Source organism: Rhinolophus ferrumequinum, chromosome 14 (genome assembly GCF_004115265.2).
Source record: "Rhinolophus ferrumequinum isolate MPI-CBG mRhiFer1 chromosome 14, mRhiFer1_v1.p, whole genome shotgun sequence".
In the NCBI taxonomy this organism is placed as follows: Eukaryota; Metazoa; Chordata; class Mammalia; order Chiroptera; family Rhinolophidae; genus Rhinolophus; species Rhinolophus ferrumequinum.
The window spans coordinates 40,779,122-40,791,153 of NC_046297.1; the positions used below are offsets into that span (position 1 = coordinate 40,779,122).

The window sequence follows — 12,032 nt, forward strand, 5'->3', positions numbered from 1 at the left end:
CCTTCCTCTTTAACTAAGTTGGTTAACTACTTATGAAATGAACATTGGCTAATTAAAGCTTAAATATTGGAAGAAATTTCTCCTGGGACATCCCACGTGTCTTTGCAGTAATTACAAAATTAGTCAATTGTCACCTCTATAAACAAACTTCGTTTTAGAAACAGACGAAAGCAGACTACACATGTAGTCATAATTGAACAAAAATATGTACAAAACTGTATTTTAAATTGGGGAAGGGTGATATATGCTAGAGAATACAATCTAGAACTGATTGATTTTACCCTACAGAGAAGATGGGTATGTTAAACGTGTTAAGATGTGGAAATTAACCCAGCGAGCGCACCAAGTAAAACTACAAAACGCCCTTTGGATTTCTCTGCGGGGTCTTCCGGAGGCAGAAAACCAGTTCAGTTTCTAACAATATAAGAAAGTGGCACCGAGAAGGAAGGTGGTGAGCGTTCTGTTTGTGTGTAAGTTTTAAACTGAGTCACCTTCGGCTCTGTCTCTATAACTGGGAAACCTGGAGCAAACCTGTGCCTTTAAGACTCAGTTGCTATCCAAACACAAGTAAACAGAGTGGACCATTAGCGGGCGCCGGGCGGGGAGGCGGAGCCAGGGCTCAGTGGGCCCCGCGCGGCAGCGGGACGCCCGCCCGAAGGGGAGGCGGGGCCGCTACTAAAGCCCTGGACTCCCGGCTGCGAGCAGCCTGGCGAGGGACGCGGGCGGGGACGGAGCTCAGAGCGCTCGCTGCTGGAGGGTGATGGCCCTGCGAGACTGCAGGGTCCGACCTTACCCGGAGTCGGCGAGAAGCTCGCGTAGGTGCGGGATTCCTGGCGAGCGCTGAGCGGAGGCTCCAAGCACCCGGGGTCTTTACGCATTCCACGTCCACAGACTCGGACGAAGGCGAAGATCCGCTCTCGTTTTAGTTGCTTGTGGTGCTCCGGATCATGTCCGCGGCTCCCGGGACTCCGCGCGGAAAAAGAAGTTTGCCGGGCGTGGACCCAATGACCTTTCCAAGCTGTGTGCCTCACTGCCTGGACCAGGTCTGAGAGGCGCTGCCCAGGCGGACCTTTCTGCGGGAGGTGAGTGTCCGCTCTGGGAAGGGACTGCAGCCTCCTTAAGCAAGGGTGAAGGGGATTCAGGGGGCGCTCAGATTTTCTGTTCGGCGTGCCACAAGTTCAGAAATGGTGAAAAGAGATCGGATGGATGCAATTCCCGGGGCATTGTGTTTCTCACTTTATCGGATCCCAGGCACGCTAACATCCAACGACACACACTTTTAAGTACTGTTTTTAGTTTTGGTTTACGACATTTAATCTAAGCATGTAGCAAGATGTGTTATAAAAGCTGATCGACGTACGCTGAGATAAAATCCCATTACCCCAAGCTGTTTCTGACCCTGCCCTGGTATTCCCGGTGCACCCGTCCGGGGGCAGCCGCGGCGGCGCAGCGTGGACAGGCCGGGACACAGTGCCAGTCTAGCCAGCGAGTTTCAAGAGGGAAGTAATAGTTCAGCCCTAGGTAATTCTCCAACCCTGTGTTGCCCTTTTGATTTTCCTCCCATCCTCCAGTCCTGGAGGAGGGCAAATTTCCCCCGGGTTTATACGCTTGGATTTTCGAGAAATAGCAACAGAGGAAGGAGTTGCGGTGGTAGAAAAGAGGGAGAAAAAGGTGTTTGTGGAGGGAGCGCTGCATCTGTCTCCCTACCTGTTACGTAGCAGAGAACAAAAGAGGGCTGGCGTTTCCCGGAGCGAAATGCCGCAGACAACCACTTTCTCTGCTAAACAAACTGCAGTCCTGAGCAGAACAAGAAAATTACTCACGCAGGGGGAGCGAGGGAGCAGAGAGAAAGAACCCAGATTATGCGGAAGGCATCTTAATTTAATTAACTCCTTTGGAAGGCAGAGGCGCTGCACAGGGGCAGGAACTTCGCCGCCGTTTTTCTCTGTTCACCTGATCCAGTCGGGCCATTTTAATTTTATTTTTAAAAATTATCTCCTTAGATGCACTTGGTCTATAGCTTTCTGATTTATGTAAAATTCCATTGTGGTTTAGGCTGAAATTCAGTGAGCCTATCTATCAGTCATTTCTCTCAGTCACCAACGCACAGGTTTTAGTAGATGACCCCTGACGGCATATTATTTTTAGATAATTCAGTGTAATAACATCATTACCAAAAAGCAAGATTCCTTATCAAATTACCACGTACCTTTTTTCCTCCAGTGTTTTGAAAGCTTCACTGAACTTAGCATGTACACATCTCACTTGTTGACAGCCAATGAACTAAATTTTACAAACCTTCTGTACATTCCTGGAAATTCCTGTGAAGACGACTGATGAAAGAAAACTAGCCTCAGCTCTACTGAAATATTTATGTATTTTCATTGGTTTAAATTTCTTTTCTTGCAAAATTAAAAGTAACCAATGGTCCGAATCGGCATGCTGGAGAAATGACAGCAAACGATGAGAGCTGTTATTGCCTGAAACTGAGTGTGGGAACTACTACATGCTCAACTCCAGATAAAGCGAAAGTACTTTAGATCTTTGCATTGACTTAAAATATCTTTTGACAAATATTTCCAGCAACTCAACAGGAGAATGGAAGTCTAAACTCCCTAATTATTTATGGCAAAAGTGTTTGATGGATATTTAGGGTTGTTCTGTTTGTAAAAGGGTTTCAGAAGTCACCATTGGTCTGCTCTTCTGTGAAGAAACCATTTGTCCTGCAAATTAAAATGAACATATACTATGAAACAGCACCTTTGTGCCACCAGGAAGATGAATTATAATAGAGTCATTAATTTTTGTGTTAAAAACCATTGGGAGAAAAGGGAAGGAAGATGGCACTCAACTTTCGGCTCACAGAATTAACATTTAACCTTTATGGCAGAGTTTACTTCTTGCATTTGGAATTGGAACCACAAGTTGTGGTAGTCCTTCAATTGACAACACCCCCCCACATACACACACACACACACAACCAAATATACACACGTAGAACATGGTGGGAGTTGTACTTGCCTCCTGTATTTATTTCTAAGAAATCTACTCTGGGAATACACCCAAATAATAATTTTGGTTTCCTCTCTATGGGGGAGGCTACTTTTTAATACTAGGGGAAAAATAATATTTTGAATCTCTGGAAAATCCTCATTATGCAAAAAGAAGGAAATAAAAGTGTAATTTATTATTTTTAATGGAGGAGGAAATAATCAGGTAGATTGCCGGTGAGGTTAATAGAATTCTTTTTTCCTACCTCTCTAGGAGAGGGTTTGAGGGATTGCCACTGAACAAAAATGAATCGTGATTTGTGATGGGAAAGTTTATTCTGAATGGAGGTTTACAGTTTCGGTTGAATGGTAGGACTGAGACTCTCTGACTGTTTCACACCTCTCATTAACCCCGGGCCTAAACTCCCAGTCCGCGTAGCACCAGGTAGAAGCGGCTCATTAATAAATCCCTGTCTCGGAGCCTTTCCAAATAGAGGAGGAGGGAGGGAAGGCGTGGGCCTCATGAAGGCAGCCGAATTCTGCCTTCCTAGAGCGCTGTGTGACTAGCGCAGCGCCCTAAGTAAGTCTGCCCTCAGAGCGACTGGCAACACAACACACTAGAGAAGAAAATTCAGGAGTAGAAAGGGGTCGGTCGGGAGGGGGAGACTGAACAAACCCTCCCATCATTCCGCTGGGTTCAAAAGCCAGGTGTAAAGGGTGATGGCTTAGACAGGCCTGCCTGTTCCTCTCCAGGAAAGGTGTTTAGCTGTGAGTCGCGCACCTGGGGGGGCTGCCCTCAGAGGCAAAGGCCCAGGCCCGCCAAGTTGGCAGAACCCTCTGCTAAAAGGGGCTGGCAGTGGGAGAAGGTAGGCCCACCCTGAATGCAGATGAGGTATCCCTGGGAACCTGGATCTGAAAGTAAACCTCTGCGTTGCCTTCCGGGGCGCAGGGAAAGCGGAGTGCGTGCGGTAGACCCAGGCCCGCAGACTCCCGGCTGGGTTTCTGGGTGACAGGAGTAAAGCTGCACACATCTCTAGGCGGATAAACAAACTTCCTCCAGGCTGGCAAGGCCTCACTGTACCGCCGCTGGGGCTCCGCTGCTGCTCCGTCCCTTTCCCTCCCCAGGGAGTCTTTTCTACCCTCTTCTCCTGGGACCTCCCGGGTAGAGGAGCCCCTCATGGTGACAGGTCGGGAAGCCGCTAGGGCCTCCTGAGAGCTTGGCGCTCAGGCTGGGATAAGGGGTTTCGGCCTCAGGGACATTCTCCGCCCACCCCCAACCACTCCCCGGGAGCCGAACCATCTGGAAGGGATCTTGGTCGGGGGTGGGAGGAGAGGGCCCCTGGGAAGGAGGAGGGGGCGATTCCAGGTCGTACCCGGCCCCCGAGGTGTCACTTTTCTTTCCTGCGGGCCGTCACCGCTGATAAATGGGACCGAGGCAGAGGAAGGAAAAAGAAAACCATCGAGGTCAGCTCGGGGCGAGGCGGGCCCCTTCGAGGCCCGAGGGCCCAGGAGCACCAAGTACGCTCCGGGTGCGCTTCTGCACCCCGGCGTGGCTCGGGGAAAGGCAGGAAAGGCGGCAGCGCGGGCAGAGCAGCCCACGCTGGGCGCAGCGCAGGGATCTCCCTCACCAGCCGGAGTCGAACCCTTAAGCCCCGGGAGGGACCCACAACCAGTAGTTCCCCGGGGAGTTCCGAGGCGCCGCGGCGACAGAGGTTCGGCCCCGGACCTGGAGGCGTTGGCGTCGCGGGTCGTTGCGGTGGACCGAGTTTTGCCCGACAGGGTGAGGGTGGGAGCTGGACTGGGTGCTGTCTCTGCTAGAGTGCCCCTACCCATATTTCTTTCTCCTCGGGCCTAGGTCTTCCGCTCCGTGCGTGCTGGAATCCGACCTTTCTATGGGTGCCAAGAAGGGCCGCCAGGGCATCCAGCTCGCCAGGGGACTTTTCCTGCTGACACCCTGGCCCTGAAGCTGAGCTCTGCGGCCTCACTGGGGAGGCGGGGGCCGGGGGGAGGGTGGAAAGGAGGGAGGGGCGCTACGTTTCCCTCACCACTCTTTTGGGGGCCCTCAAGTAGGATGTGTGTGTGTGTGGGGGGGGGACTTAGAAGGAAGGTGTGGTAACCCGCGCCGGCACCAAAGGTCAGGCCGAGCTGGCTTGTTGGATAATAGTCACGACTCTCCTCCCTCTCTCCCCCCTGTCATTTTTAGGGTTTCTCTTCGTGCTGTTGTCTCTCTGAGTTTTTGCCGGAGCCCCACACCCACCCGCCTCCGAGTCCTGGAAGAAAGGGGCAGCTCCCTCAGCCCCCAGCATCCCGGAAAATGGGGAGCAAGGCCCTACCGGCGCCCATCCCGCTCCACCCGTCGCTGCAGCTCACCAATTACTCCTTCCTGCAGGCAGTGAACACCTTCCCCGCCGCAGTGGACCACCTGCAGGGCCTGTACGGTCTCAGCGCCGTGCAGACCATGCACATGAACCACTGGACGCTGGGATACCCCAACGTGCACGAGATCACCCGCTCCACTATCACCGAGATGGCGGCGGCGCAAGGCCTCGTGGACGCGCGTTTCCCCTTTCCGGCTCTGCCCTTTACTACCCACCTCTTCCACCCCAAGCAGGGAGCCATTGCCCACGTCCTCCCAGCACTGCACAAGGACCGGCCCCGTTTTGACTTTGCCAACTTGGCAGTGGCCGCTACGCAAGAGGATCCCCCTAAGATGGGAGAGCTGACCAAGCTGAGCCCCGGGCTGGGTAGCCCCATCTCTGGCCTCAGTAAATTGACTCCGGACAGAAAGCCCTCCCGAGGGAGGTTGCCCTCCAAGACAAAAAAAGAGTTTATCTGCAAGTTTTGCGGCAGACACTTTACCAAATCCTACAACTTGCTCATCCACGAGAGGACCCACACAGATGAGAGGCCGTACACGTGTGACATCTGCCACAAGGCCTTCCGGAGGCAAGATCATCTGCGGGATCACAGGTGAGGTGGGAAAGGAGGTTGGCCCGGGAAGGGAAGGCGAATTTGTCCAGAATACCAAAACCTCATAGACATTCCAAGTGTCACTAAAATACTTTCGGAACTAGAATATATCCCCAAAGCTCTCCCCCCCAGCCACAACTAACCCCCCACATTTACCATTTTTCCTCACCAGGCTCCTGCCGCGTTCTTGTTTGAGATGCGGGAAGGACTTTCCCCATCTTTAGCAGTTAAATCTAATGGGTTGGCCTTGGTGCTGGGATCGGTTTCCCAGTTTCCTCCCTGTAGCCCTTGGGGTGGGGCAGGTAAAACCGAAGGACCCCCGAAGACCTTCCCACGGTGGCTGCCGTCAGACCATTTCTGGAAATCTACTTGGGCCACTTCCAGTGGTTTGCCTCCCTTCCCTACCTCCCGAGTGCACTCCAGAGCCTGACACAGTGACCTTCCTTTTAAACTTATTTAATCTTGGTCACTGAATTTAAACACAGCTCTCCACCTCCCTCTCCCTGACCTTAAAGTCTGCATTAATAAACGACAATTGGAGAAATACTATAACATAAGTGTTTTCATCGGTAAAAACTTCCCAGGAGTGGAGGAGGGGTAGCCCTCTCCCGACTCTACAGGCTGTTCCCCAAGGTGGGACTTCTGAAGGATCCTCTGCCACTGTTCAGTGATTCGCTGAAATTAGTCCCCCCGAAACTCAGCCTTGACCTATATCCTGATTTGGCCAGTTTAAATCCCAGAGAAAACCGTAGAGGCCAAGGAGGACTCATTCGGCAGGATTTCGAACTCCAGAATACGCCAGAGAGGGCGATCAAGTGTAGATGAAGCCGGTATCCAGTGAATGTTTTGAGTCTGTTAGTTGAGGTTAACCATAAACAGAATTACACAGGGGAAAAAATACAATCTGAAAACAAAAATGGGAATCATGTTTCTTTTGTCCTTTCACGACTTCGATTTCAGTAACTGTCAGAAGAAACTCGTCACTGCGGTGGTAAAGCCATTTCACTGAAACCTTATGTTAATTTTCAGGTATATTCATTCCAAAGAAAAACCCTTCAAATGTCAGGAGTGTGGGAAAGGATTTTGTCAATCTAGAACTCTAGCAGTTCACAAAACTTTACATATGCAGGTAAGTTTGTTTTCTTGTTTAAAAACAGTGACTGGTTCCACTTTATCATGTTTACTCTACAAAAGGTGCTCAGTGGCAGAATCTTTCTCTTAAAAGACTGCATTAGTTTTCTAGGTAGGGAAAGCAACACTCATTTTTTCATACATAAAATTATTCCCATTTAACATAAAACATTTTTATATTATTTTTAAAGGACAGGCCAGTTTATTCTAAATCCTGATTTTAGAATTTTTTTTTTAATCATATCTGCCCTGCATTTAAAGCTTTCGTGTTTGGGAGGAAATAAAGGTAATTTTGATAATGGAGGCATGGTGAAATACCATCCGAGCTCTCTCCCAGGGGCCTCATAATTTGTAGTTTTCAGAACATTGAGGAATAGTTTAATTTTCCAGCAAAGAGGAGCCTTATTACCCGGGAGAATGTCTTTCCTTAAGAGAGGATTAGAGTTTTTCCTTCCCCCTTTTCCTGTCTATGACATGGTGATGAAATGTAAAGAGCTGGAAATCACAAAGCCCACCGCAGTGGCCACCGGCAGTTATCAGTGTAATCGGCCTCTGTGTGTGCCTGAGCGTGTGTTTTCGCGATTGGAGGATTAGGAGCACAGATTTGTTCCTGCAAGTCCCCTCTTTTGTTGTCGTGCGCGTGTTATGTTAACGCTTGTGATACCGATAAGACAGAAACTATTGAGAAGGGTGCGGTGGTGGTGTGAAGGATTAATCCTTTGCTTGCTTCACATCTGAACAGGAATCTCCACACAAATGTCCCACATGTGGAAGAACCTTTAATCAGAGAAGTAATCTGAAAACTCACCTTCTCACCCATACAGACATCAAGCCCTACAGCTGCGAGCAGTGCGGCAAAGTGTTCAGGCGAAACTGTGATCTGCGGCGGCACAGCCTGACTCACACCCCGCGGCAGGACTTCTAGAGAAGCCCAGGATCTGTCCCGTGCCGCTGCTCCCCTCCCCAGACACTTCTCCACGCCTCCCACGGTGGGGGGGTGTCCCACCCCCAACCCTTCACTGACCCCAGGTCTTCCCTTGCTGCAGCCGCACCTGCAGCTCCAGGGACTTTACTTCTCGAGGACTGAGAACTGTAGAAAGCCACACACGTACCGGTACATCCTTTCACAAAGAGCATATGCTAGTTTCTTGTAGATATTCACAGCTCATTTTAGAGCTCTGTACATAATGTCGTGGGTCTTTGTTTTGTTGTTTTGTTTTGTTTGTTTTTGTATCTTGTTGGATGCACCTAGATATGGAAAATGGAAGCCAAATTTATCTTTAAAGACTGTATTTTCAAAATAAAACCTTTTCTTGTTTGTTTCAACACCCCTGCAAATGTGTCTTGCCATTTAACTTCTGTTTTCCCTGTGGCTTCCGGAAGAGCGGGCTGCCTCTAAAATAGTCAATATTGGAGGGTTTTCTTTATACCTAGGTTTTGAAATAAGACTCTCACAATTCTTTTACTGAAACTTCAGCTCTTCCTTTTTGGTGCTGTGGCAGCTGTGCTTATCTTTTTGTTTTTCAAAGATATTAAAATTGATAAAACCTGAGGTTTTATCCCCTTTTGTTTATTCTAATTCCTTCAGATAAAAGCAATATAATAATCATTATTAATAACTTGCAACTCCAATGATTAACCTACTTGAAAGCATAAGGTAGGAAGAAGCGTAAGGAAAAACAAGAGAAAGGAGCTTCTCACCACCTCAGTTTTAAAAAGTCCTTGACCTACTGTCAAAGTTTATGATGGGCAACTTTTCTTACCAGTAGACTTTGAACACTATGATTTAGCACGATAGACAGAGACTTTACCCTGCCTTCAGGGGAGAAGTCTAACATCCTCCTACAGAAGAGTGCAGGGAAGTACAACCTTCAGAAGAAGATGGAGGACAAGAGGAGAAAGGAGAAACTACTTAACTATGTTTGCACAAAATATTTCTTTCCAAGGGTGGAGATCCTTTCTTCTAGAAGGTTTGGATTTCTCAGCAAAGCAAACTGAGTTAGGTCACTAGCAAGGTTTCCATCACTGGTTGGCCTTTTGTCCCTGGGAAAATTCCAGAAGTACAGGTTACTCTGTGTATAGAACTCATGGCAAATATGTAATCACCTTCTAAGGCATTTCAACCTTTCCCAAAAGGTTCCTGGGAAATATGACACTAGTAGTATAATGACAACCCTGTGCAGGATTTAAGTGGAGAGCTATGGATGCAGATAAACAGTAGTACTATGCAGAGATTGGAAGTAAAATAAATGAACTGAAAGTGAGAACATCAGAGGAATCCAAGACCCAGTGGCCCAGCAGGTTCCACAAACTTTATACTGAACAACAGGGTGAATTAAGTACTCTCGGATTTTTTTTCATGTGTGGGGATGGCATGTTTCATCGACAGGGTGATACTAGGCAACACGTACTGTTTGTAGCTGAGAATCCTCCAGAAGGGTAGGTAGGGATTCGAGGACTAGATTCAAAATTTCTCACCAGTGCCTTGTTCACTACAACATAAAAGGAGGTTTCAAAAAGTGTTCCAGACTCACTGCTTACTCTGTTCTCAGGGCGCCTGGCTGGAAGTCACTTCCGCTTCTCACAAAACATCAGTTCTCTTCACAAAGTGTCCACTCACCAGCCTGTGTATCTAATGTTCACACAAATGCATTTCCCAACATGGGATAGGCCTAAAGGCTTCACTGAGGAGAGGGCACAGGGATGTAGTATAGGATGCCCTTGTGTGTGTGTGTGTGTGTGTGTGTGTGTGTGAGTGTGTGTGTGTGTGTGTGGTATTTAGGGGAGTGAAACTGTTGTTTGTTTTCTTTGGTTTGTACAGAATTAACTCAGTGACCTCCCTACCCCTACTCTCTCAAGATCCTGCCCACCTTGGCACAGAAGATTTGAACACTTTAGAGCAAGGTTACACATTGACTGTCACTAGTGTTCCTCTAATCCTGCAGGCATTTTCCATGTAGTCAATCTCACTGCCCCACCCACCTCAACTGACTACAAGCTTCAATAGTTCCATTGCACAGGGTTCAGTCAAATTATCAAAGAATGACCCTTGCTCACTATCAAGCTCAGTCATATCCTTGCGTCCCTGTCACAGGGATAAATAGATAGGTGTAACCAGAATACTGTTCCTCTTCATTGATTTTGGTTGAAAAAATTGGAATCAGAAACGAATGAGGGAAAACAGACAAGAACGTGGAGCAAGCATTTCCCCTTCCAATGTACACACTATTTCAAAAGTTAAAGTGAAATTATTTATAATTTAATTATTTAGTCAATAATTTTACAAATGTTTATTATATGATTTTCATTTGCCAAGCCCTGTGCTAGGTTCCAATGATTTTCATTCTCTGCCTTTCTATATCTAGTGGTACACTTTTGCCACTACTACTTAGATAATTTGAAAATCTATAATTTTAATTTTACAGCTACCTTCTATCTGCACTCTTAAATCCAGCATCCATCTAGACTCAGAAAGGACCTAGACTCTGAGTAAACTTTCCACACTCTTCATGATCTCAGGTGAACTTTTGAACAGTGGGTTCCTCTCCAAGTTCTGAGTTGTTTTCTTCTTCTTTAGAATGTCCAAGTATGCAGGAAATGAATCTTACGTGAGACAAACTTATGAGGCATCATAGGGAAAATGATATCTTGTATCTTATGAAATCCATCTGCGGGTTTTTTTTGTTTTGTTTTGTTTTTTGGTTTAGAGAAGAGTCATTATTTGAGTTTTAGATTAGCCCGTGTTTTTCTTACAACCTCTACCATAGTCAACTCGTGAATCAATACTCCTGGCCAGAGACCAGGAGTGAGAAACATCACGAGTCACAACCACAGTGCTGAAAAACTTCATGAGCAATAGTTAAGTATTGAGCTATGACTTTAATCTCAGTTTGTAATCTTTGTGTGGAGTTTCAAAAATAATTTCTAAATATGAATTACATTGTAACCAATTGTTAATATAAAATTATGAATATGGGTTAAGTCCACTTATTGATACTAATATTGATCTGTAGGTCATCGTAATACTAGTGCTTTATAATTGTAGTAATTAAGGTTGCTATTGTGCTCAGGAACATCCTCGTTTACATGAGGAGGACTTTCCAAAATTTGACTCTAGGATAACTAAACACTTAAAAAGTAAACAAATCTAAAATCTGAAACTATAAATAGGCCTAAGTAGTGATGAAATCAGAGGCAGTTACTGCGACTTTTTTCCTGCTGTTCATTTGTTAGATGTTAGCATGGACATTTAGACCTCTTCACTGAAATCACTGCCCCAGTACTGATTCTGGAGGGGCAGCTTATCCCTGAAAGGCACTTGGCAAAAATTAGTTCTTGAATATTGTCAATGACAAATTAGATGCATTTGGATTAAACACAGTGCAAACTCTACAGAAAATTTTAATACAAGAAGGGTATTACCATGGCATAATGTGTTGCCTTTCTTATTACCACAGTAATTTTAATATTATTATAATAAATATAAAAAGTGGATGAAATCATACAACACATTACGACAGGAATGGCTTTGTATATGGGCGGATTATGTTCACCACCTTTATTTGTATGTTATATTGAGATTGTATTTCCCAATTTTTCCTTCTGAAATGTAATTTGCCACTGATAACAACCTCTGCCGCCAGCGATGAGCAATAAAGGGAGTGGAGATTCAGAATAATTCAGCTTTGATGACCTGAGATATTTCATGTTCATTCCTGTTTCTTTTCTTTACTGCTTATTAGTCCCCCGTCAACACCAATTATATTATTATCTAAGCTATGTAACTTTTTAAATTGAAACTATTCAAGGCAAAAACTGATAGTGAAAAACTGTAAGTAACATAAATACACCACAAGAGGAAAATTTTTAGGTAAATTATAATGCTATCTCTATTAGGATGTTTTCTACTGCAAGAAACAGAAAACCTGAAAAAAAAAACGG

General features: G+C 46.4%; 1 protein-coding gene across 3 annotated transcripts; it reads left to right on the forward strand.

The window, feature by feature from the left end:
• The first annotated feature begins 664 nt into the window (after positions 1-664).
• On the forward strand, positions 665-8,491 carry OSR2 (odd-skipped related transciption factor 2). 3 transcript variants are annotated; one of them, XM_033125723.1, is made up of 4 exons: positions 665-1,082; positions 5,194-5,960; positions 6,990-7,089; positions 7,916-8,417. In XM_033125723.1, exons 2-4 carry the CDS (start codon positions 5,305-5,307, stop codon positions 7,988-7,990), a joined length of 831 nt encoding a protein of 276 aa, XP_032981614.1. In that variant the 5' UTR covers positions 665-1,082; positions 5,194-5,304; the 3' UTR covers positions 7,991-8,417. The 3 variants fall into 3 exon arrangements, with proteins under 3 accessions (XP_032981614.1, XP_032981613.1, XP_032981616.1); XM_033125722.1 differs by having other exon boundaries at positions 704-1,082; positions 7,834-8,488; XM_033125725.1 differs by lacking the exon at positions 665-1,082 and having other exon boundaries at positions 5,287-5,960; positions 7,834-8,491.
• The last annotated feature ends 3,541 nt before the right edge of the window (positions 8,492-12,032 follow it).